Source organism: Lepidochelys olivacea, assembly GCF_965140295.1.
Source record: "Lepidochelys olivacea isolate rLepOli2 genome assembly, chromosome: 24".
In the NCBI taxonomy this organism is placed as follows: domain Eukaryota; kingdom Metazoa; phylum Chordata; order Testudines; family Cheloniidae; genus Lepidochelys; species Lepidochelys olivacea.
In genome coordinates, this window is record NC_140434.1 from 12,924,190 (window position 1) to 12,949,777 (window position 25,588).

A 25,588-nucleotide genomic window follows, 5' to 3' on the forward strand; every position below is an offset into this window, starting at 1 on the left:
CCTGGGGGGGGGGGGTGTGCACCTGGGCAGGTGCCTGTTGCTTTGTGTTAGGTGGGGGGGAGCCAGACAAATAGTAAATGGCTATTGACATCCTTCTACCTGGCTTGCAGTCATTGAGAAGGGCAGGCGCCGAGTGGGGCTGAGAGGACAGACAGATAATGCCCCGCACTGAGCCCCTCACATTACTCCCCGTGGTTCCCCACACAACAGTGGTCAAGTCCAGGTAGGGTGGGGTTCAAGGCATTTATTCTATGGTCAGACAGACACCTGGCCCCTGGCCTAGCCCCCCTCACACTAGCTCCCCCTTTAGCTCAAAGGGCAGCCCCTCATCTGCCCCGGGGGGGAGCATATCTGCCACCTGGTTGTAGATCCTCAGGGGGTCCTCAGAGCCAGCCAGGGACTGGCCCCTCCATGGATAGGCACCCTGGGAAGAGAGAGAGTCCGTCACCCCAAACCTGCACTGAGCCAGGCAGAGAACCCAGGAGTCCTGACTCCCAGCCCCTCTCTGCTCTGACCACTACACACCACTCCCCTCCCTGAGCCAGGAACAGAACCCAGGGCTCCTGTTGAAGCTGGGCAGACGGCCACTCACCGTATAGTCCTGGCAGGGTAGTGCCCCTGGGCAGAGTGGGGCAGGAGCTTGCAGGTGCAGGGCCCCCAGTTCCTCATAGATCCCAGGCTCCATCACGTCCTCGTATTCGTGGGGGGCCAAGGGGCCGAGCCAGCGTGCAGGGAACCCAGAGTCTGGAACTGCCACGGGACCTGTGGGGCCGGGACACAGCAAAGGACTATGGAGCCTTTCCCCTCTAGGGGGTGCTGGCTCCCATCCAGCCCCAGCGTGGGGACTAGCTGGCATGGGGGAGTGAGGAAGGGGGCCGGGGGCCTGTCCCCTCTAGGGGGCACTGGCTCCTGTCCCCTCTAGGGGGCACTGGCTCCCATCAGGCCCCAGGGTGGGGACTGGCTGACTTAGTGGGGCAGGGAGCCTGTCACCTCTAGGGGCACAAGTTCTTACCCCTCACACCCACCTGTGGTGCTGGTGTCCGTCTCCCCCTCGGCTCTCTCGGGGTGGGGGGGCAGCCGGGGTCGATACTCGTGGCCAGGCATGTACCCTGGCCAGGTGCCCATGGAACTGCCCTACAGGGGAGCCAAAGAGAGACCCTGTCACACACCAAGGGAACACTCAAAAATAGCCCCCTCAAAATAGAACCCAGGAGTCCTGGATCCCACATCCCCCACTGTGACTGCCTGACCCTGCTCCCTTTTCACCAGTGTACATGCCCCAACCCTGTTTCTTTCCCTCCCTGCCAGGCCAGATACAACCCCTACATGTCAACTGAGCCCCACCCCACAGTACCCCCTGCTGAACCCCCACCCTGCTTCCCGCAGCACAGTGGCCCCTAGTGAACCCCCACCTGGCTCTCTGTGGCACAGTGCCCCCTAGTGAGCCCCCTGCTGAGCCCTCACCCTGCTCCCATGGCACAGTGCCCCCTACTGAACCCCCACCCTGGTCCCTGCAGCACCTCACCCCTGCTGAGCCCCCTCCAGCACAGCACCCCATACTGAGCCCCCCACCCCCTGCTGAGTCCCTCAACTTGCCCCCGCAGCATGGTGCCCTCTACTGAGCCCCCTGCCCTGCTCCCTGCAGCCTGCTGCTGAGCCCCCCACTCCCTCATCCTCTCACCCCAGAGGACGCACTGCTCTCTGAGTAACTGTCCAGGAGCGTCTGCCATGCCGCTGGATTTACCGCTTCCCCCAAGCTGTAGTCATTCCCAGCACTGGGCTTCCTCCTGAAAGGCAAAGGGTGGGAGCCAGGACTCCTGGGTTCTCTCCCTAGCTCTGAGAGGGGACTGGGGTCTAGTGGTTAGAGCGGGGGGGGGGGGGAGGGTGGCAGGAGGCAGGATTCCTGGGTTCTCTCCCCAGCTCTGGGAGGGGAGTGGGGTCTAGTGGTTGGAGCTGTGGTGGCCGTGTGTCTGTGTTAGGGTGTCGTAGTGTGACAGAATACACAGAACTGCCTGCCCTCCACACTCACCTCTTCTTGGCCTCCTCCCGGACACCTGCAGTCAGAACCAGAAAACAGCAAGGATCAGCCTGGGCTGGGATAGGGGTAGGGCCTCATTGGGCGGAGGCTGTTTGGTGCTGTGAGTTTCCTCAGGGCAGAGCCCCTGTCTGTGGGGGGATTACCTGCCTGGGCCTGGCGCCGTCTGAACAGGCAGGCAAGGAGGGTGGCGTTGGAGAGCAGTAGCAGGGCTCCCAGTGCGCTCAGCCCCCCAACGAGGGCCGGGGGCAACACCGGGCCTTCTGGGAAAGCAAAGGAGAGTGTCAGAGAGCGGCCAGGAGCCAGCGTCTGCCAGAGGGGAAACACGCGGGGTCCCATTCGCCACCCCCTGAGCCAGCCCGTCCCCCACTCTGACCACCAGACCCCACTCCCCTCCCAGAGCTGGGACAGAACCCAGGAGGCTGGGCTTTCCGCCCCCTTCCAGTACCCACCTGTTCGGGGCACTTCAGGGTCCACAACTGGCGGCTCCTCTAAGGGCAGCTCTGAAATGACATCAGCTCCATCAGGGGTGAACCCCACAGACCCCCCCCACACACCACTGAGCCCTTGCCTCTGTGCAGCATAGCCCCCGCCATCCCAGCACAGGGCCCCCACTACAGCCCCTGCCACCGCACCCTGCCCCCTGCTGAGACCCCCATTCCTCTAGTCTGGCACTGAGCCCCCTGACCCCCCAGCACAGTGCCCCCTACCTGCGGTGGTGACGGTGACGCTGGGGCCCTGGGTGCTCTCCCCCAGGGCGTTGTGGGCGCTGACGCCAATACTGTAGGGGGTGTCTGGGCTCAGCCCCGTCAGGGTGAACGCGGGGGTCTGGGTGGGGAACACGTCCATGTACAGGGCACTGGGGGCGCCCGGCCAGCGGTACCTGTGGGCACAGAGGGTGAGGGACCCCAGACCCTGGGGAGGCCCCACCTCATCCATCCCCACCCAATGGCTTCCACCCATGCGAGCCCCCCCCAGCTCTGAGCACCACTATCCCTGCCCCCCAGCCCCATCCTCCTCCTCCCCCACCCACACCAGCCCCCCAGCTCTGAACCTCACTGTCCCCACCCCCCAGCCTCCTCCTCCTCCCCTACCCATGCCAGCCCCCCAACTCTGAATCCCAGTCCCCACCCCCCAGGCTCCTCCTCCCCCGCCCACGCCAGCCCCCCAGCTCTGAGCCTCACTGTTCCCAGCCAACAACACCCTCTTCATCCTCCTACTGCCCATCCAGAGTCCCCTCCAATCCCCTCCCTGCCTCCTCCACCCCACACCACTGCTCCCCACCTGATGCGGAATCTCTGAGGCAGCCCCCCATCAAACCCGGGGATCCACTCCAGGGTGGCTGAATTGTGGGTGATGCTGACGACCTTTAACCCCGTGGGGGGGTCAGGGGAGCCTGCAGAGACGGGGGAAGAGAGAGAGAGAGATCACCCTGTTCTGCCGCTGCCCCTCATTCCCAACCTGTAGCCTCTGCTAGCCCAGCCCTGGACTCCCCCAATCCCCCATCAGCCCCTCACTCCTGACCCGTAGGCCCCCCGGGCCGTACTGGTGCTGAGGAGCTGGATGTCCAGTCTGTCTGTGCCCAGTGCATTGCTGGCGCGGCAGGTGAAGGTGGCGTAGTCGTGCGCAGCACTGACATTGGCGATGGTCAGGGTGCTGCTGTGCCAGGCGCCCTCATGCCAAGTGTGCTCCGTGTACCTGTGGGGGTGGGGGGTGGAACTGGGGTCAGGTCAGAACCAGGACTGGCCCAGACCCAGGGACTGAATCAGAACCAGGGACTGACCCAGAACCAGGCGCTGAATCAGAGCCAGGGACCAGCCCCGACCCAGGCACTGAATCAGAACCGGGACTGGACTAGAACAAGGATTTGATCAGGATGGAGACTGGATGAGAACCAGGAACCAGATTAGAAGCAGGATGGAAGCAGCAAACTCAAGGGGTGAGGGTAGGTCAGGGACCCCACTGGTATTCTAAGGGGGAGGGGTTGTGGGGGGGCACTCTCCAGGGTTGGGTCTCAGTGTTTGGGGATTACTGGGGTGCCCTGTGTCCAGGCAACGAGGGGCACATTAGAATGGGGGTCTGCCCCCGCCAGCCATTACTGTGACAAAGCAGGAATTTTCTGTGACATTTTTATGAAGCTACTGCCTCCCTCAGTTTCCCTCTCTGCTTCATGTTGCTCTCCAGGGGGTGCAAAAAGGCTAACATGCTGCTCCTGGGGCAGTGTCAGAGCCATGGGGCACGTGTGTCAAGAAGTTGGCTGGGGTGGGTTAAAGGACTGGCTGGAACCAACCCGGGTCCCCAGAAGCTGATTATCTTCAAGAGACCCCAGTGGTGAAAGCAGGGTGCCCTGGCTGGGAGCAACAATTCTCAACAAAGAATCTTTTTCTCTCCTGGCCTGGCAGATTTGTAGTTTTGGTACTTTTACCAGACAATCACAATGTTTATTTTAAAGTATTTTTTCCTATTTTTATCAGCTGACGTTTTCACAGTTGTGGGAAATGAGGGGGGAGGGGAGGAATCATGATTTAATGCCAGCCGCCAGTAAGATTCCAAAAGTGAAAGCTTGATTAACTGTGAAAACACAAATTGCCAAGGTCACCTGCCAAAATATGCCAAACAACTTGCTGAAAAGCAACCTCTCCCAAGGTCGCAGCCAGCATCATTCGTAAATCCCTGGGCATACTGCTGCAAAGATCTTGCCCTTGGCTGGGGCATGGGTGGTGAAATCGATGGTGATCAGCATTTAGGGATGAAAGTCGGATCCTTCCAGCCCTCTCCACTGGCAGGCAGGCAGGCATAAATTCCAGCCGCTCAGGAGGGGGAGTTTTTGTAATGGAGCCAATTGACAGGGTCCCCAGTGAGCTCCGGCTGGCAGAGGACATGCATGGGTCTTGGGTGACCAGACGTCCCAGTACTAGGGGTTTTTTCTTATAAACGCAACTATCCTCCCCCACCCCCAATGAAAAAAAGTGTCCCGATTTTTCATGCTTGCTGTCTGGTCACCCTACGTGGGTCCTGGGGTCTGCAGGAGATGGAGAACCAGCCACCAGATGCCTGGGATAAAGGCCAGGTTTTGGAGCGATGCCCAGCTGTGCCCTGGCGCTGCCAATGAGACACATCTGGAAAAGGACAGAGCCAGGTGGGGGCTGTGCAGGGTTGGCCTGGGTCTCTGACTTTGCTTCTCTATGCCAGGCTCAGGGCTTCCTGATGCCTGTGTGCTGGGGACTAATCAACCCCGCCCAGCTTGGCCAAGGCCCCAGGGAGTCTCTGCCCATACTGGCGGGGGTGCACGAATCTGAGGGGTTTCATGTCCCTGCCCCTCCTCACACATGCTAGGCCACCACCTACCTGGGATTGTCAGGGTCCAAGGCTGCTCCGTTCTTGGCCCAGCTGAACTGCACGCTGGGGACCCCCTGGGCGTGGCACTGCAGGACGGCGGGCGAGCTCCTGTCCCCAGGCATGGCCACCTTCCCCAGCCCCATGCCCTTCTCAATCTCTGGCTTGACTGCAGGGAGAGAGAGAGAGTGAAGGGCAGTCTGGGAATCGAGGTGGGGTGGGGGAAAGAGTTGGGAGGGCCTTGGAGGGTCAAGGAAGTCCCTGGGGAGGGAGATGTTCTGTGGGGCTCCCCCAGGCCTCAAGGGGTTCCCCAAGGGAGGGGTTTGGGGGAAGGAGGGAAGAGATCAGAGGGGACGGGCAAAAGTCACATCAAGGGGTGCTGGGTTCTGGGTTGTTCTCGGGAGGTGCGTCCCTGGAGAGGGGGTTCCAAGGTGGGGGAGTTGAGGGGGTTCCCAGGATGGAGAAGCAGTGCATGGGGTGGATCCTCAGAGTGGGGGAGGGGCAGAGAGAGGGGAGATCTCTGAGGTGGGGGGGCCAGTGAGTGGGAGGCCCTGGGAGTGGGGATTTCTGGGGGGGTCCCTGGGGTGGGGGGGAGTCTGCATAGGGCACCCACAGCGCACAATGAGGCGGGTGCTGCCCCGGGCTGGGGGGGGCAGCCCGTTGTCCACGCGGCACTCATAGAGTCCAGCTTGTGCCCGCCGTGCCCCCTGGATCCGCAGCCGCCCCACGGCCCCCACGGCCTCTGGCTCCAGCTCCAGCTCCTCCAGGCTGCGCTCCTCCGCCCCCTGCAAGAAGGGTAGGGTCAGTGGGCAAAGGCAGGGGGACATACTAGGGAGGGCAAAGGTCAGAGGGGCAAAGGTTACCACAGAGATAACAAAAGTCAGAGCGGGGCAAAGGTCACCCTGACATTTGCATGGCTCAAAGGACACATTGGGGAGGTCAGCAGTTGAATGGGCAAGAGCAAATGTTAAAGGTTAGAGAAAAATGAAAAGTCAGCAGGGGGTCGAAGGGCACAGGTCAGGGAGGGGAAGGTGCAAAGGTCATGGGGGCAAAGGGTAGAACCGGGTAAATGAGGGTCAAAGGTGACAAAATAAATTAAAAAGGCCGGGGAAGGACAAAGGTCACATAAGACATCAAGGGTCAGAGTTCAGTGCAGAGGTCAAATAGGAGAGGGCAAAGGTCAGAGTGGAGACAAAGGTTGCCACTGGGGCAGAGGTCGCCCAGATAATTGCATGAGTCAAAAGCCACCTTGTGGAGGTCAACAGCCAGACAGATGACAGCAAACCTTAAAGTTTGGAGAGAGTGGTCAGAGGGCACAGTTCAGGGATGGGAAGGTGCAAAGGTCACAAGTTGGAGGGCAAAGGGCAGATCTGTGTACATGAGGGCCAAAAGTCAAAGATCATAAGCTAAATCAAAAGATCAGAGGGGGCAAAGGTCACATAAGAGATGTCAAGGGTCAGAGGTCAGACAGGAGATGGCAAAAGTCAGATGGGGAGGCCAGGTGGCAAAGGTCACAGGTGGCTCGTGCCTCTCTGAGAGAAGCGGCCAGAGACGCCCCCCCTTACCAGCCACGTCCACTGGAACATGCCCACAGGGGTGGGGTTGGCGTCAGCTATGCATACAAGCTCAGCCGTGGCACCCAGATCCACGTAGACAGGGTCTCCCAGGCTGCGGATGGAGGGGGCATCTGGGGGTCAGAGAAAGGTGGGGGTCAGAGGGGGGCACTGAGATCAGGGGGCAGCGGGACGGGGGGGTGGCACTCACAGTGCACATCCAGGTGGAGGTGGGTCTCGTTCTGCCCCTCAGGGTTCTGGCACCTTGCCCGGTACTGACCCACGTCGGCCCGGCTCACATTCCAGATGGCCAGGCTGCCCCCTGCCTGCAGGTGGTGCCGGGGAGACCCCTCTGTGAGAGAGACAGAGAGAGGAGTCATACGGGGACCCTATGCCCATCTTGGGCAGGGACAGCGCCCCCCCGGAGACTCCCCCACAGCCGGTCTTAGCGCCTCTCCCCCCCCCCACACACACCTGGTCTCAGTGCCTCTCCCCCTCCCACACACACACCTGGTCTCAGCGCCTCCCCCCCACACACCTGGTCTCAGCGCCTCCCCTCACCACACACCTGGTCTCAGCGCCTCCCCTCACCACACACACACACCTGGTCTCAGTGCCTCTCCCCCTCCCCCACACACACCTGGTCTCAGTGCCTCTCCCCCTCCCACACACACACCTGGTCTCAGCGCCTCCCCTCACCACACACCTGGTCTCAGCGCCTCCCCCCCCACACACCTGGTCTCAGCGCCTCTCCCCCCACACACCTGGTCTCAGCGCCTCCCCCCACACACACCTGGTCTCAGCGCCTCTCCCCCTCCCACACACACACCTGGTCTCAGCGCCTCCCCGCCCACACACCTGGTCTCAGCACCTCCCCCCCCCACACCTGGTCTCAGCGCCTCCCCCCCCCACACCTGGTCTCAGCGCCTCTCCCCCTCCCACACACACACCTGGTCTCAGCGCCTCCCCCCCCACACCTGGTCTCAGCGCCTCCCCTCACCACACACCTGGTCTCAGCGCCTCTCCCCCTCCCACACACACACCTGGTCTCAGCGCCTCCCCCCACACACACCTGGTTTCAGCACCTTCCCACGGAAGCTCCAGCTGCAGCTCATTTCGGGGGGGTTGGCGGAGACGTGCAGGGGGAGCTCCACGGCTCCGTGTTCCACACCCTGGACCATGGACGGCTGCTCCGACGAGAACTCAGGTGGATCTGGGGCCCACAGAGGGGGCAGCAGCAGCTGAGACCCTGCCCTGCTCAGTGACCCCTGCTGAGCCCCCTGACTGCTCCCTGCAGCCCAGAGCCCTCTGCTGAGCCCCCAACCCCTGCAGCACAGCGCCCCCGGCTGAGCCCCCTCCCAATCCCTGCAGCACAGCGCCCCCTGCTGAGCCCCCAACCCCTGCAGCACAGCGCCCCCTGCTGAGCCCCCAATCCCTGCAGCACGGCGCCCCTGGCTGAGCCCCCTCCCAATCCCTGCAGCACAGCGCCCCCTGCTGAGCCCCCAATCCCTGCAGCACAGCGCCCCCGGCTGAGCCCCCTCCCAATCCCTGCAGCACAGCGCCCCCTGCTGAGCCCCCAACCCCTGCAGCATGGTGCCCCCGGCTGAGCCCCCTCCCAATCCCTGCAGCCCAGAGCCCTCTGCTGAGCCCCCAACCCCTGCAGCACAGCGCCCCCTGCTGAGCCCCCCTTCCTGCAGCACAGCACCACCTGCTGAGCCCCCCTTCCCACAGCACAGCACCCCCAGCTGAGCCCCCTCCCAACCCCCACAACGCAGCGCCCCCAGCTGAGGCCCCAACACCTGCAGCACGGTGTCCCCAGCTGAGCCCCCGCGCTGCTCCCTGCAACACAGCGCCCCCAGCTGAGCCCCCAACCCCTGCAGCACGGTGCCTGCGGCTGAGCCCCCGCCTGCTTACTGCAGCCCAGTGCCCCCGGCTGAGCCCCCGCCTGCTTCCCGCAGCATGGCGCCCCCTATCCCCAGGCAGGGGAAGCTCTCACACAGGATGTTGAGCTTGTAGAAGGTGTTGACAGTCTCAGCCAGGACGGAGCTGTAAGCTTGGCACGTTACCCGCTGCCCATTGTCAGAGGACGACGCTACCAGGGTCACCTTCCCCGAGCTGGAGAGACCCCCGAACTCTGCCGGCTTCTGCCCCAGATCCACACCCTTCAGCCTGAAAGAGCAGCACAAGATGGAACAGCAGGGGACTGTGGGCCGGGAGTGAGGGGCACCAGCAGAGCTGGGTGGGGGGAACCCAGGGACAGGACAGCAGGGTGCTGTGGGTCAGGAGTGAGGGGCACTGGCAGAGCCGGGTGGGGGGAGCCCAGGGCTGGGACAGCAGGGAGCTGTGGGTCGGGAGTGAGGGGCACCGGCAGAGCCGGGTTGGGGGAGCCCAGGGCTGGGACAGCAGGGAGCTGTGGGTCGGGAGTGAGGGGCACCGGCAGAGCCGGGTGGGGGGAGCCCAGGGCTGGGACAGCAGGGAGCTGTGTGTCGGGAGTGAGGGACGCCAGCAGAGCCGGGTTGGGGGAACCCAGGGATGGGACAGCAGGGTGCTGTGGGTCGGGAGTGAGGGGCACCGGCAGAGCCGGGTGGGGGGAGCCCAGGTCTGAGACAGCAGGGAGCTGTGGGTCGGGAGTGAGGAGCACCGGCAGAGCCGGGTTGGGGGAGCCCAGGGCTGGGACAGCAGGGTGCTGTGGGTCGGGAGTGAGGGGCACCGGCAGAGCCGGGTGGGGGGAGCCCAGGGCTGGGACAGCAGGGAGCTGTGGGTCGGGAGTGACGAGCACCGGCAGAGCCGGGTTGGGGGAGCCCAGGGCTGGGATAGCAGGGCGCTGTGGGTCGGGAGTGAAGGGCGCCGGCAGAGCCGGGTTGGGGGAACCCAGGGCTGGGATAGCAGGGCGCTGTGGGTCGGGAGAAGGGCACCGGCAGAGCCGGGTTGGGGGAACACAGGGCTGGGATAGCAGGGCGCTGTGGGTTGGGAGTGAAGGGCACCGGCAGAGCCGTGTTGGGGGAACCCAGGGCTGGGACAGCAGGGAGCTGTGGGTCGGGAGTGAAGGGCACCCTCTCTTACTTCTCTGTGTCCTTGAACCAGGCCAGGGTGGCAAAGGGGTTGCTGCTGCCGGCGATGCAGGTCAGGGTCAGTGTCTGGCCACGTCGCACCTCCTTGGCCATGGTTGTGATCTTCACGTCTATGGGAGGGACTGGGTGTGGGGTGGGGAGCAAAGGGGCAGAACTGAGACTGGTGCGTTGTTGCCACCACCTAATGGGGGCATTGTGCCCTTAAGGGGCGGGGTTACTTGGCTCCGCCTTATGTACAGACCACCCCTCCCTCCCTCCCACCCCCGCTGAGGGCCGAGGACGCACACTGGACGAAGAGGCGGGTCTGGGCCGTGAGTGCCGGACTTTTGCTGCCGTTGGAAGCATTGCAGCGGTAGATGGCCAGGTTGTCGCTGGGGCTGGTGGTCAGGATCAGCTCTTTGGAGACAATCTTGCCCGAGGCCACCTGGGTCCCCTCCTTGAGGGACTTGGTGTCCTGTCGGGAGAAAGCCCAAAGCCCAGTGAGCGACCCAGAGATGCAGCCACCTCTGGGGCGGGGCAGCTAGGAAACAGTCGCATATAACGCCCCATGGGTAGGGCTCACCCATCACAGAGATGCAGCCACCTCTGGGCTAGGGTGGGTCTCATTCCAAAGGGACACTGCCCCTCACTGAGACCCCTGCCCCACTGCCCACAGCATGGTGAGCTGAGCTCCCCACCCCACTGCCTGCAGCACAGTCTCCTCACTGAGCCCCCTGCCCTGCTCCCCACAGCATGGCGCCCCTGCTGAGCTCCCCACCCCACTCCCCACAGCACAGCGCTGAGCTCTCTGCCCCACTCCTCACAGCACAGCACCCCCTGCTGAGGCTCTCATGGCCCGGTGCCCCCTGTTGAGCCCCCGACCCGCAACCTGGTGCCCCCCCGTGACCTTGATCCAGATGAGGCGGGGGGCCGGGTTCCCCCCACTGGCGAAGCAGGTCAGCCTGACCTTGGTGCCGGCCCGGAATCGGCTGTCAGGGGGTGGGGCCTCGATCCACACCTTCTGGGGTGGGTCTAGGGGGGATGGGGAACAAAAGGAGGGTTAATGGCAATCAACTCCTGTGTTGCCATGACAACCTGTATCAGCCCCCCCCCCACCATCCCCCTCCAACAGCACCACAGGGAGTGCAGCCCACCCCCCCTTTCCCCAGGGCCCCTCTCCACCCATAGGTCTGGCCATGAGCCCCAGGCTGGGGTGAGATGGGGCTTCCACAGAGGTGGGGGGTCTCAAGTCTCCACAGGGAGCTGTGGGGCAGAACGGGGGGCGTTTCCCCACCCCCTGTCCTCCACTTCCTCTGCCCCCAACCTCCCCTGCTCTCATTCCAGCCCCACTCCCATTCTTCCCCCTCCCCCACTGCCCTCTTATCGCTCCCTGCCCCCTCCCCTTCCTCCAGCCCTCCCCGCCTCCCCCGCAGCCTGGCCAGCCTCACCACCCATTGGCACCCCCCTGTCCCGGGTGGGGGCTCACACTGCACGCTGAGGGACAGGCTGGCACTACGGGTGAAGAGCACAACCTCGTTGAAGGCCTCGCAGGTGAGGGGCAGCCCGTTCTCCTCGCGCCGGGCCATGTGCGTCAGGTTGGAGACGGTCACTGTTCCGCCGTGCGCTGCCTGCGGGAGAGAACCCGGTACTCAGCCCCTGCTCCTGGGGCCTGGCAGGCTGGGGGGCAGGGAATGGGGCCTGGGGCCTGTTCTCTCCAGGTGGCGCCAGCCCTGATCTGTCCCAAGATGGGGCCTGGCTGGCTCAGGGGGCCAGGGAATGGGGCCCGGAGCCTGTTGTCTCCAGGGGGCGCCGGCCCTGATCTGTCCCAGGGCGGGGCCTGGCTGGCTCAGGGGGACAGTGAATGGGATATTCACTAGTGTTATGCAGAGAGGGAAACTGAGGTACCCATAATGGGAGGAGATCAATGAAATTCACAAAGGATTCAGAGAGAGAACCCAGGAATCCTGGCTCCCGGCCCCTCCCAGTTTCCCCTGGCTCAATGTTTCCTCCTGTGGTGGCCGTGGGGGCAGCAGGTGGGGCATCTCCGGGGGTCCATGGCTTGGGACTGACCTCGGTGACGGTGACCTCGGTGGTGGTGAGCTCCCGCCAGCCCAGCCACCAGCGCAGCTGCACCGGGGGGTTGCTGGGGGTGGTGGAGCAGGAGAGCGAGATCTGCTTGTTCTCCGGGGTGCTGCTGGAGCCCAGGATGGAAACCTCTGTGGGGAGAACTGGGGAGGGGAAGAGATCTCAGACCCCTCAGCCACTGCCAGGAGGGGGCACTGTGGGGGGAGGCACAGGGGCACCAGTTGGCGGGAGCTCCCAGCTCCTGGCTACTCCAGCCTGACTCAGCCTGAGGTGCTGTAGGGGGCAGACACAGACCACGCATAGGGAGTCACTGGCCGGCAGGGGGCGCAGGGTGCTGGGGGGGTGGGGAGGTCATTTGCAGACCACACGCAGGGTGACACTGGCCAGCAGGGGGAGCTGGGGGGAGCAGGGAGGTGGGGGTGCTGCAGGGCAGAGAACTCACAAACCACACGCAGGGAGACACTGGCCAGCAGGGGGCGCTAAGGGGAGCAGGTGGCTGGGGGGTTAAGGCTGGGGTCAGTCTGGAGGCGCTGGGGAGGTTGCTGGGGGGTGGGGATGCAGCACTCACAGACCACACGCAGGGTGACACTGGCCATCAGGGGCAGGGGTGACACCTGGTTCATGGCTTCGCAGCGCAGCTGAGCCCCGTTGTCCTCGGGTTTGATGCTGAGGGTCAGGAGGCTGCGGGAGGCGCCCCTGGCATCCTCTGTCTCCCAGCTGGTGGAAACCACTTTCCCGTTCTGTGGGGACATGGGCTAGCGTCTCACATGGCTCTGCTGGTGCCCCTCACTCCCGACCCGCAGCCCCCAGCTAGCCAAGACCTGCCCCCACCAGCTCTGCCAGTGCCCTCACTCCTGGCGCGCAGCCCTCTGCTAGCCCAGCCCTGGGCTCCCCCCACCCCCAGCTCTACCAGTGCCCCTCACTCCCGGCCTGCAGCCCCTGCTAGCCCAGCCCTGGGCTCCCCCAGGTGCCCCTAACTCCTGACCTGCAGCCCCTTGCTACCCTAGCCCTGGGCTCCCCCGAGCTCTGCCAGTACCCCTCACTCCCAACCCACAGCCCCTGCTGTCTGTTCTCCTTGTTACCTTTAGCCATTGCAGCGTGGCCAGTGGGTTCCCGCTCAGCGAGATGCAGGTGAGTTTCAGGGTCTCTCCAGCTTTGATTTCGGGGCGTTTGTACCCTTCAATGGTGGGTGGCTGAGGTGGGACTGGGGGGGAGAGACAACAATGGGTGGTGGGGGAACCCAGGCACAGCCTGTGCTCAGGGGCACCCCCTTGTGGCATGACAGTGTCATGTCCTGCCACTGGGGTGGGGAGTCAGTGGGGCCAGCTTGAGGGCTGGGGAGGCGGGCGTAGATGGGCCCAGTCAATTGGAGCTGAAACATGCTGCCCCCCACCCCGCTTTGGGGGCAGTCAGATCTTGTAGCTGTGTATGCGGGGGGCAGTATGGGCTGGGAGCTGACTTGGGGCATCAGAACAGAAGGAGGGTGGCAGGGGGAGACAGAGAAGGGGGTGGACCTGGACAGACAGACAAGGGGATGGGCAGGATGTGTGAAACACACACAGGCCTCTCCCCACTGCAGGGCCCCCTCATGGCCTGGGGCCCCCTGCAGCTGCTCACTCATCAGGGTGCTTGGGGAGGGGAACAGCCCAGAGTACTGGGTGCGTAATTAGGGTAATTAACAAGCTGACTAATGACTCTCATGCTGGGAGACTAGGGGACGTGGAATCACCCCCCCATCAAATAATCTCCCCCACCCCTTTCGCCAACTGGGGGGCAGAGCCCTATGCCTCTGGGTGTTCCCAGAGTGGGGTTGGAGCAGGGAGAATTCCCCACCCCCTCCATCCCCACACCAATGTATCCCATGTTCCCGGAGCCAGCTAGAGACAGACCCTCCTAGCATCTCTGGCTCCTTGATGCTGTATGGGTTAATGGGTTTGGCCTTCTATACCCAATTCATCTCTTCAGCACTCATAGGGTTAACGGTTGAGGGGTCGATTTATATACTCAGATACAGCTCCTTGGTGCTCTCAGCATTACTTATTGAAGGGTCAACTTATGTATGTCAGCTCTTCCCCTTCAGAACCTCAGTCTTCTAAAGTTTGATGGTTAAGGGGGTTGACTTATATAGGGAGTGAAGTTTATGGTGGTGGGGTGATGGTCACATCCTCAGCTTTGACTCTCCATTGTTTTAAGGAGTAACTGAGGAGTGGTTGACTGAGACACAGGCCTCAGCTCCTTGGGGCTGTAGGGGTTAAGAGGTGAGGGGCCAATTTATATACACTACAGCTCATTCTCCTGAGAGTTGATCACGGAAAGGGTCAGCTTATAGAGTGAAGAGATCCCACATCTTGTTCTGAGGGCTCAAAGTACACCCATGGGCCAACCTCAGCTCTTCAGAAAATCATTGCTCTAGGGATTACCAGTGAGTCACTTCCTCAGGGCGCCACGGGCTACGGCTGAGGGGCCAACTGAAATACTGTAGACCCAACTCATCTTCCCCTTCTCCTTCAGTGGCGGTTCCTTGTCTTCCAGTCCCCATTGTTCTAACAGTTAAACATTGAAGGGCCAACTTATATACACAGGTCTTTGTAGCCTCATTGTCTGAAGGGTTAAACTTTGAGGGATCAACTTATGTACATGAGCCAACAGGAGTCTCCAGGACCTCATTGTTTTAAGGGTGAGCCATTATATATACATGTCACCTCCTGTTCCTTGACTTCTCATTTTCCTAAGGGTTAATGGTTGAGGTGTCGATTTATATACATGAGTCTCCTTGATGAGTTAACTGTGGTAAACCAGAAAGCCTGCAAATAGGAAGAGCCAGAGGCAAACACTACAACTGGGTGCAGGCTATGGAACAGAAGACACCCAGGAGAGAAGAGGGTGAGGCTTATATTTTAGGTGAGGAGCCACTGAGGGTCAGCTGATAGGTGGAGTTGATGTATATGGAGGAGAATATGACTTGGGGATCTTTTTAACCCCAGAGAGATTGGAGGGACGACCAGAGCATGGTGGGCGTTACTCACACAGGATGTTCATGGTGAAGCCAACTACCACAGGGTCCGAGACAGCCTCATTTGTGGCTGCACAGACCAGACGCTTCCTGTTGTCCAAGCTCTGTGGGGTGACCCTGGAGACAGAAGGGGAATGGGCTATACCAACTACCACCTACAAGGGGCTGCAGATTGGGAGTGAGGGGCACCAGCAGAGCTGGGGGTTGGGGAGCCCAGGGCTGGGCTGGCAGGGGGCTGCAGGTTGGGATCGAGGGGGACCAGCAGAGCTGGCAGGGAGGGGGAAGCCCAGGGCTGAGCTGGCAGGCGCTGCAGTCAAGAGTGAGGGGCACTGGCAGAGCTGTAGAGGGCGCAGGTCTCCTAGCTGAGGCTGGGGAGGGAAGGGGGCACTGCGCTGGTGTCTCAAAGGGGCACTGGGGGCACCTGGCTGGCTACACCCTGGGCTAAGTCAGGGCCCCCCTGCTCCCACGGGGAAAGGGACCTGGAGCGGGGGAGTGTCCCCTGGACCCTCTCACCTGAGCACGGCCTCGGTGCTGGAGAGCTTCTCGCTGGACCCAGAGTGCACCTGGTGTGACACATCGGAGAGGGGGCTGCCACCTGGGGGCGGGAGGGACCATGAAGGACAGGGGGTTCCCAGCATTCCCACCCCTGCCAATATATCACAGCATCGCTGAGGGCACCCCCATTGCCGCGCGCCCCGGGAAGAGATGCCCAGATACCAGTGGATGGGCTGGGGTCATTGAGAGACATCCCACAGCTGTGTGTCCTGGGGAAGAGATTCCCAGATACCAGGGGGATGGGCTGTGGTGACTGAGAGACACCCCATGGCTGCGCACTCCGAGGAGAGATGCCCAGATACCAGGGGGATGGGCTGCGAGTTACTGAGAGAAACCCCACAGCCATGTGTCCCGAGGAGAGTGCTTAGCTACCTGGGGGTGGGCTGGGGTCACTGAGAGACATCCCATGGCCATGCACCCTGGGGGACATGTGCCCAGATACCAGGGAGATGGGCTGGATTAGCTAGAGGGGTGTATATGGAAAAAGAAAGACCCTCTCACATGGTCCAATACAGTGAGTGCTGGCCGCATATAATAGCCCAGCCCCCACTCTCTAGATCAGACCCACGGGCCCCTCCAGCCCAGCCCCCCCGATCAGACCCATGGGGGGCACTCACCCTTGCTGAAGAAGATCTCTGCAGCCGGCTTGGCGTCCCCGGAGCTGCAGGTCACCCTGTACTCCACACCGGCCACCCAGGTCACGATGCTGTTGACCTCGTACTCCTTGAAGATGGGTGTCTTGGGGGGCACTGTGGGGGAGGGGAAAGGAGAAATGGTCCTGAAGAGTCACCCCTCCCCCAGCTCCCCAGAGCCAAGGCTACCCTCCCACCCCCAGCCTGGCAGCTCACCCAGCACACTGAGCAGTGCCGTGCGTGACACAATGCCCGGGCTATCCTTGGAGCGCCCCGCCTGGCACTCGTAGGCCCCGTCGTCTGCCAGCCGGCTGCCCACGATCCGCAGGCGGTGCTCCCCTGCTGGGCAGAACACAGAGGGAATGGTGAATCTATATGGCCCGGACACCTGGGTTCTGTACCCAGCTCTGCTCCTGGCTTGCAGGCCCGTTCTAGCCACTAGACCCCACTCCCCTCCCAGAGCTGGGGATAGAACCTAGCTTCCTAGAACTGGGCCAGCCAGGGTTCTCACACACATAGGTGTCCCCAGAGCTGGTTCACAGCCACAATGGCTAAACTGGGGGTGGGAGGGATAGAGGAACTCAGCCCCATCTGGCTGTCTGGAGGCCAGACCGACCCACTCGCCTTTGCTGGGGTCTCCCGTCATACTGTAGCGGGGGAATCCGGGGATGTTTGTGTCCGGTCCTAGCAGCAACCCATCCTTCACCCACTGGACCATGCCTGAGGGATTGTCCACCACGCACTGCAAGACAGCCACAGCCCCTTCCAGGACTGTGATGTTATCTGGCTCCACTCTGAAAGCCTGCTGGGGGCTGGCCCCTGAGAGAGGAAACACAAAGCACAAGATCAAATCCGCACAGACACACCCCTGGAACCCCGACCTGGGATATTCTATCTACTACCCAAGATCCATAAACCTGGAAATCCTGGGCGCCCCATCATCTCAGGCATTGGCACCCTGACAGCAGGATTGTCTGGCTATGTAGACTCCCTCCTCAGGCCCTACACTACCAGCACTCCCAGCTACCTTCGAGACACCACTGACTTCCTGAGGAAACTTCAATCCATCGGTGATCTTCCTGATAACACCATCCTGGCCACTATGGATGTAGAAGCCCTCTACACCAACATTCCACACAAAGATGGACTACAAGCCGTCAAGAACACTATCCCCGATAATGTCACGGCTAACCTGGTGGCTGAACTTTGTGACTTTGTCCTTACCCATAACTACTTCACATTTGGGGACAATGTATACCTTCAGATCAGCGGCACTGCTATGGGTACCCGCATGGCCCCACAGGATGCCAACATTTTTATGGCTGATTTAGAACAACGCTTCCTCAGCTCTCGTCCCCTAAAGCCCCTACTCTACTTGCGCTATATTGATGACATCTTCATCATCTGGACCCATGGAAAAGAAGCCCTTGAGGAATTCCACCATGATTTCAACAATTTCCATCCCACCACCAACCTCAGCCTGGTCCAGTCCACACAAGAGATCCACTTCCTGGACACTACAGTGCTAATAAACAATGGTCACATAAACACCACCCTATACTGGAAACCTACTGACCGCTATTCCTACCTGCATGCCTCCAGCTTTCACCCTGACCACACCACACGATCCATCGTCTACAGCCAAGCTCTGCGATACAACCGCATTTGCTCCAACCCCTCAGACAGAGACAAACACCTACAAGATCTCTGTCAAGCTTTCTTACAACTACAATACCCACCTGCAGAAGTAAAGAAACAGATTGATAGAGCCAGAAGAGTTCCCAGAAGTTACCTACTACAGGACAGGCCTAACAAAGAACATAACAGAACGCCACTAGCCGTCACCTTCAGCCCCCAACTAAAACCCCTCCAACGCATTATTAAGGATCTACAACCTATATATGCCATCATGTGCCAGCAATGCCCCTCTGCCATGTACATTGGTCAAACTGGACAGTCTGTACGTAAAAGAATAAATGGACACAAATCAGATGTCAAGAATTATAACATTCATAAACCAGTCGGAGAACACTTCAATCTCTCTGGTCACGCAATCACAGACATGAAGGTCGCTATCTTAAAACAAAAAAACTTCAAATCCAGACTCCAGCGAGAAACTGCTGAATTGGAATTCATTTGCAAATTGGATACTATTAATTTAGGCTTAAATAGAGACTTGGAGTGGCTAAGTCATTATGCAGGGTAGCCTGTTTCCTCTTGTTTTTTCCTACCCCCCCCCCCAGATGTTCTGGTTTAACTTGGATTTAAACTTGAAGAGTGGTCAGTTTGGATGAGCTATTACCAGCAGGAGAGTGAGTTTGTGTGTGTATGGGGGTGGGGGGAATGTGAGAAAACCTGGATTTGTGCAGGAAATAGCCCAACTTGATTGTCATGCACATTGTGTAAAGAGTTGTCACTTTGGATGGGCTATCACCAGCAGGAGAGTGAATTTGTGTGGGGGGTGGAGGGTGAGAAAACCTGGATTTGTGCTGGAAATGGCCCACCTGATGATCACTTTAGATAAGCTATTACCAGCAGGACAGTGGGGTGGGAGGAGGTATTGGTTCATATTCTCTCTGTATATATAAAGTCTGCTGCAGTTTCCACGATATGCATCTGATGAAGTGAGCTGTAGCTCACGAAAGCTTATGCTGTAATAAATTGGTTAGTCTCTAAGGTGCCACAAGTACTCCTTTTCTTTTTGCGAATACAGACTAACACGGCTGTTACTCTGAAACAGGGGGGACTTAATTAACCTCTAATTTTTAAAGATTTCATGTCAAAATTGAGTATTCATTAATTATTCCAGGAAACCACACACCAGAATCCCCTACTCTGGCCCACCTTCTCGCCCAACCTCAGAAAAATACAATATGCTGAAGCACCATGCCACTTTAAATCCCTTGTTCCATTTTCATCCAACTTGGCCTGTTGTTTAGATGTTCCTGTGAACTCCAAAGCGAGCCAAGATTGAAGGAAATTGGTCCAGCTTTTCTCATTTGACTTACATGCAAAATTTCTAATGGGATCATTGGTGGAAATAGAGATGGAAATATCCATAACTTTAAATCCCTTTATTACATTTCTCATCCTGCTTGGCTTGTTGTTTAGATGCCAGTGAGAGCTCCAAAACAAGCCAAGTTTGAAGGAAATTGGTACAAGTGTTTTGGCATGACAGCTGGGCAAAAAAACCTAACATTGATTACTTTTGGGGCTTGGGATCCTCTGGTTGTAACTCAGAAAAGCTCAGACAGATTTGAACAAAACTTCCAAAAAATGGTGCCCTCTGGAGTGAGACCCATCATGGAAAACTTCAGCCTGGCAGGATTTTGTTTGGGAGAATTGTGAACAATGGGGAACGGGTGGCTGGGTGGCAGGGGAAAGTCGGTCCATGTCTGGCTCTTGTCACTACTTGGAGATTATCGTCTGCAGAGAACTCTCACCTCTTGTGAAGGCACCAAGGAGAAGACAGAGGAACATGGTGGCAGGTCCCTTGGACACCATTCCCACCAATGCTGCTGGGACAGGCTGGGAGGATAAACTGGGACCACGGTGGATGGTTGCAAATCTGAAATACAATTGGAGATATACTGAAATAGCTCACAGAAGCTTATGCTCAAATAAATTGGTTAGTCTCTAAGGTGCCACAAGTACTCCTTTTCTTTTTGAAATACAACTGTGTCCCATCTTCCCAGCCTGGCACTAGGGGGTGCTACACTTCAACCTGGCTGTCCCCAATCTCACCAGCCTGGCGCTAAGGGGCGATGCTCTTCATCCCCTGGCCAAGCCCCATCTCCCCCTGGCGCAAGAGGGCTTTGCTCTTCATCCCCATCGCTGTGCCCCTTCTCCCCAGCCTTGCACTAATGAACTCTGTCCTTCTTACCCCAGCGAAGACTCATCTCCACAGTCTGGCCTAGGGGGGATGCCCTTCATCCCCCTGGCCATGCCCCAACTCCCCACTCTATCGATAGGGGGCTCTGTCCTTCTTCCCTTTGGCATTACACCATCTCCCCCTCCTGGCACTAGGAGACAGTACCCTTCACTCCCATGGCTATGCCCCATATCCCTGTCTGGTGTTGGGGACCCTGCCCTTCATCCCCATTGCCATGCCCCATCTCCCCACCTGGCACTAGGGGGTGCTGCCTTTCATCCCCCCCAGGCCATACCCCACTTCCCCCACCTGACACTACGGGGCGCTGTCCTTCATCCCCCTGTGTGACGGAGTAGGGAGTGGGGAGTATTGACCTGGTAACATTGCTTTGGTGCTGGATGGTGGTGGGATATCAGGGTGTGACCTCACGTGATGATACGTAACCTGAGCCCAGGAGGGGGCTGGGGCCAGGTGACACCTTCTGCCCAGGAAACTGTACAAAGGCTGGAGGAGGAGCCGGGGGTGTGGCTGCAGGGAGACTGCTGGAAGGGGTTTCAGTTTGGAGCTGGCAGGGGAAACAGAGGGAGGCCCAGCACCGGGGTCTGGGCTTTCTACCCCCCAAGGTGGACCTGACTCAGGGGTCCTGTTTTCTGTACCTACAAGCACTGTTTTGGACTGTATTCCTGTCATCTAACAAACCTTCTGTTTTACTGGCTGGCTGAGAGTCATGGTGAATCGCAGGAAGTGGGGGGTGCAGGGCCCTGACTCCCACACACTCCGTGACACCCTGGACCTACCTCATCTCCGCAGCATGGTGCAAGGGGCACTGCCCTTCTTCCACCTGCCCATGCCCCTGTTCCCAGCCTGGCATTGGGGGCACTGTCCTTCATCCCTCTAGCCATGCCCCTGTCCCCAGCCTGGCGCTAGGGGGTACTGCCCTTCATTCCCCCAGCTGTGCCTCATATCACCACATGGCATGAGGAGGCGGTGCCCTTCATCCACCTGGATGTGCCCCATATCCCTGCCTGGCGCTAGGGGCAATGCCCTTCATTGCCCTGGCAGTGAGCCATCTCTTCAGCCTGGTGCTATGGGGCGCTGCCCTTCTTCCCCCAGGCCGTGTCCCATCTCCTCAGCATTGTGCTAGGGGGAAGTGCCCTTCATCCCCCTGAACATGCCTCATCTCCCCAGCCTGGCACAATATAGTGCTGCCTGTCATCCCCCTGGCTGTGCCCCATAACCCCGCCGGACACTAGGGGGTGCTGCCCTTCATCCCCCCTGGCCATACCCCATCTCTGCAGCCTGATGCTAGTAGGTACTACCCTTCACCCCTCTGTCTGTACCCCATATCCCCGCCTGGCACTAGGGGCAATGCCCTTCACCCCCCCCCGGCCATGCCCCATCTCCCCAGCCTGGCCCTAGGGCACACTGCCCTTCACCCCTCTGGCCATGACCCATCTCTGCAGCCTGGCACTAGGGGATGCTGCCCTTTATCTTCACAAAATGGGGAAGAGATGGCCAGCCCTCTGTGGAGATAGAGGTGGTTAGGGACTATTTAGAAAAGCTGGACGTGCACAAGTCCATGGGGCCGGACGAGTTGCATCCGAGAGTGCTGAAGGAATTGGCGGCTGTGATTGCAGAGCCATTGGCCATTATCTCTGAAAACTCGTGGCGAACCGGGGAAGTCCCGGATGACTGGAAAAAGGCTAATGTAGTGCCAATCTTTAAAAAAGGGAAGAAGGAGGATCCTGGAAACTACAGGCCAGTCAGCCTCACCTCAGTCCCTGGAAAAATCATGGAGCAGGTCCTCAAAGAATCAATCCTGAAGCACTTGCATGAGAGGAAAGTGATCAGAAACAGCCAGCATGGATTCACCAAGGGAAGGTCATGCCTGACTAATCTAATCGCCTTTTATGATGAGATTACTGGTTCTGTGGATGAAGGGAAAGCAGTGGATGTATTGTTTCTTGACTTTAGCAAAGCTTTTGACACGGTCTCCCACAGTATTCTTGTCAGCAAGTTAAGGAAGTATGGGCTGGATGAATGCACTATAAGGTGGGTAGAAAGCTGGCTAAATTGTCGGGCTCAACGGGTAGTGATCAATGGCTCCATGTCTAGTTGGCAGCCGGTATCAAGTGGAGTGCCCCAAGGGTCGGTCCTGGGGCCGGTTTTGTTCAATATCTTCATAAATGATCTGGAGGATGGTGTGGATTGCACTCTCAGCAAATTTGCGGATGATACTAAACTGGGAGGAGTGGTAGATACGCTGGAGGGGAGGGATAGGATACAGAAGGACCTAGACAAATTGGAGGATTGGGCCAAAAGAAATCTGATGAGGTTCAATAAGGATAAGTGCAGGGTCCTGCACTTAGGACGGAAGAACCCAATGCACAGCTACAGACTAAGGACCGAATGGCTAGGCAGCAGTTCTGCGGAAAAGGACCTAGGGGTGACAGTGGACGAGAAGCTGGATATGAGTCAGCAGTGTGCCCTTGTTGCCAAGAAGGCCAATGGCATTTTGGGATGTATAAGTAGGGGCATAGCGAGCAGATCGAGGGACGTGATCGTTCCCCTCTATTCGACATTGGTGAGGCCTCATCTGGAGTACTGTGTCCAGTTTTGGGCCCCACACTACAAGAAGGATGTGGATAAATTGGAGAGAGTCCAGCGAAGGGCAACAAAAATGATTAGGGGACTGGAACACATGAGTTATGAGGAGAGGCTGAGGGAGCTGGGATTGTTTAGCCTGCAGAAGAGAAGAATGAGGGGGGATTTGATAGCTGCTTTCAACTACCTGAAAGGGGGTTCCAAAGAGGATGGCTCTAGACTGTTCTCAATGGTAGCAGATGACAGAACGAGGAGTAATGGTCTCAAGTTGCAGTGGGGGAGGTTTAGATTGGATATTAGGAAAAACTTTTTCACTAAGAGGGTGGTGAAACACTGGAATGCATTACCTAGGGAGGTGGTAGAATCTCCTTCCTTAGAGGTTTTTAAGGTCAGGCTTGACAAAGCCCTGGCTGGGATGATTTAACTGGGAATTGGTCCTGCTTCGAGCAGGGGGTTGGACTAGATGACCTTCTGGGGTCCCTTCCAACCCTGATATTCTATGATTCTATGATTCCTCCGTCTGGTGACAGGGCGCACTGCTATTCATCCCCTTGGCCATGCAACATTTCCTGAGCCTGATGCTAGGGGGCTCTGTCCTTGATTCCCTTCGCCATGCCCCTGTCCCCAGTCTGGTGCTATGGGGCTGTGCCCTTTATCACCCTGGCTGTGCCTCATCTCCCCAACCTGGCACAAGAGGGTGCAGTCCTTCATCCCCCCGGCCATGCCCCAACTCACCAGCCTGGCGCTGGGGGGGTGCTGCCCTTCACCCCCTGGCTGTGCCCCTGTCCCCAGCCTGGCACCAAGGGGCTCTGACCTTCATCGCCTCCCCCCGGCCTTGCCCCATATCCCCATCTGGCGCTAGGGGGCGCTGTCCTTTATCCCTCTGGCTCTGCCCCATCTCCCCTGCCTGGAGGCCAGTCCTGCTGCCAGGGGGGAGATGCTGGGGATGTAACCTGCTTCCCTGCCCACCCCGATCAGACCCATGGCCCGTATCCTCCCCTCCCATCAGACCAATAGGCCCGTCCTGCCCCGTATCTCCTCTAGGATCAGATATGGGCCCATCCCACCCTATATCCTCCACATACACCCCCAATCAGACCCATGGGCCTGTCCAGCCACATATCCTCCCCCATCCCCACCTGATCAGACCCATGGGCCCATCCCATCCCATATCACCACCCCACATCAGACCTATGGGCCTGCCCCACCCCATATCCCCACACTTACCCAGTGCCCAGGCCCACAAGTGTCCCCACCTCTGGGAAGAAGAGTCCCCGTGGGGCTACACCAGCCTGTGTGTGCCCAGCCTCTGGCTGCTTGCAGAGTGAAGGGAAGGGACAAGCTTCCAGCCCTGGGTGACGCCCCCTGCCCTCCCCCCGTCCCTCCCGCTAGCTGGCACCAGCTGGGACATCTCCCAGCACTGCCCCCGCTGTCCTGTGAACTCAGCCCAGGGATGCGGCTGGAGTTCCTGGAGGCAGCTCAGTTTATTACGGGATGAGGCAGAGGCCAGTGAGGGGCTGGCTAGGCCCAGAGTTCCTCAGGGCAAGAGCTCAGCACTTGTCCCCACCCGCCCCACTGCTCAGGGATCAGCTGCAGGAGAATCCCCTGGAGCCAGGAGCAGTACAAGGGGTATGACACACAGAGCAGGGCTAGTTCCATTCAGCAGGGGCATACGTGCCTGCCCACGTGCGCACACACGCACACACAGAGCAGGGCCCGTTGCCCAGGTGATGGGATCCTGGCCCCAGTCTAGCATTACAGTCATCAGCATCCATGGCATCGCCATGCTTTGGGTGGCACCAGGCCCCCTACTGTCCACTGCCGGTCCTTATATAGACAGGAGCTGCAGGCTCTGGCCAGGGGTGGGTTGTCCTGGGATTTGGGGATGGGGACAGAAAGCAGAGCTTGGTGGCTGTATGTGCAGGCACCTCCCCCCATCCTCCATGCCTCGCCACCTCCCGTGTACCCGCGATTCACAGTGCCATGGAGTCAAAGCACCAGGAGAGCCCAGGCTGGGGCCACCACAGAACCCTGGATAATGAGCCCCGTAACGTTAGATTGGAGCATTTCAGGCCTCAGGAAACTCAACTGCTGAGTGCCGAGGCAGAGAACAGGAGGAACTGAGGTGCCCTGATGCCCGACTACCTGCCACAGTGGGGAATTGGCTAGGTGAGAGCTGCCTGGGAGAGCCACGCCCTGCAGAGACAGGTATAAAAAACCCCAAACCCCTACCCCAAGGTTCCTACCAATCTGACCTGGGGGGTCATCCCTGCCCCATCCAGAGTCTGATGATCAGCCTTCCCTGAGCACGTGCGCAAGACCCACCAGCCAGGCAGCCAGAAAGAGCTCCCTAGTAGTGGGTAACCCTGCCCAGTGTCCTGTCCCCAGCTGTGGCTGATCCCTGAGGCTGCAGAGGAAGGCCAGCGGGGGGGAGGGGGGAGAACAGAAGCCATCTGGCCAGTTGTGCATTTGGGGGGGGTGTGCAAAACTCTTCCTGACCACTACAGGTGCTCGGCTGCCACCCTGGAGCATGTGATTGGCTCAGAACCAATGATATGACAGCCGAGCTGCCAATGTAGGAGCATGTGAAGGACAGTGCAGGCTGCCTTGCTCTCCCCAAGGCCCGGGAAGGTAGGCCAGGCCCAAGGTTCTGCTATCCCTGCCTCTCTTGGCCTGCGCATTGCAGAGCCCTTAAACTTTTCCCTCTCAGGGAGCTGTTGGGAGGGGGGATTCTTGTGACTGGCCCAGCTGCATGCCCAGTGCTATGCCAGATGCTCTGCCTTCCCGTCCCAGACATTCTCCTTCTTTTCCACAGAGCTCTGGAGTTACTGGGGCTGTGGGCAGGAATTTCATT

General features: G+C 59.4%; 1 protein-coding gene across 3 annotated transcripts; it reads right to left on the bottom strand.

The window, feature by feature from the left end:
• Positions 1 to 168: 168 nt before the first annotated feature.
• On the bottom strand, positions 169 to 24,071 carry NPHS1 (NPHS1 adhesion molecule, nephrin). 3 transcript variants are annotated; one of them, XM_084613874.1, is made up of 30 exons: positions 23,962 to 23,985; positions 19,703 to 19,827; positions 16,884 to 17,078; positions 16,476 to 16,598; positions 16,245 to 16,376; positions 15,586 to 15,667; positions 15,086 to 15,189; positions 13,142 to 13,263; positions 12,628 to 12,799; positions 12,045 to 12,202; positions 11,461 to 11,602; positions 10,882 to 11,006; positions 10,281 to 10,449; positions 9,988 to 10,117; positions 8,921 to 9,093; positions 7,997 to 8,137; positions 7,136 to 7,276; positions 6,937 to 7,058; positions 5,985 to 6,156; positions 5,384 to 5,540; positions 3,582 to 3,733; positions 3,320 to 3,431; positions 2,746 to 2,918; positions 2,488 to 2,538; positions 2,182 to 2,298; positions 2,030 to 2,054; positions 1,682 to 1,787; positions 1,026 to 1,134; positions 593 to 762; positions 169 to 424 (listed from the first exon to the last, which is right to left on the bottom strand). In XM_084613874.1, exons 2-30 carry the CDS (start codon positions 19,761 to 19,763, stop codon positions 290 to 292), a joined length of 3,771 nt encoding a protein of 1,256 aa, XP_084470000.1. In that variant the 5' UTR covers positions 19,764 to 19,827; positions 23,962 to 23,985; the 3' UTR covers positions 169 to 289. The 3 variants fall into 3 exon arrangements, 2 of the variants coding, with proteins under 2 accessions (XP_084470000.1, XP_084469999.1); XR_014709483.1 differs by lacking the exons at positions 169 to 424; positions 593 to 762 and having other exon boundaries at positions 2,186 to 2,298; positions 23,962 to 24,071; XM_084613873.1 differs by lacking the exons at positions 169 to 424; positions 593 to 762; positions 1,026 to 1,134; positions 1,682 to 1,787 and having other exon boundaries at positions 1,814 to 2,054; positions 2,186 to 2,298; positions 23,962 to 24,071.
• Positions 24,072 to 25,588: the final 1,517 nt, after the last annotated feature.

Excerpts from the sequence above, each read along its gene's own strand:
- NPHS1 (XM_084613874.1), bottom strand. The coding sequence starts at position 19,763 with ATGGTGTCCAAGGGACCTGCCACCATGTTCCTCTGTCTTCTCCTTGGT. Across the intron at positions 11,007-11,460 it reads CCTGTCCCTCAGCGTGCAGT|ACCCACCCCAGAAGGTGTGG; the intron begins GTGAGCCCCCAC and ends CATCCCCCCTAG. Across the intron at positions 2,919-3,319 it reads CCTCAGAGATTCCGCATCAG|GTACCGCTGGCCGGGCGCCC; the intron begins GTGGGGAGCAGT and ends CTGTGCCCACAG.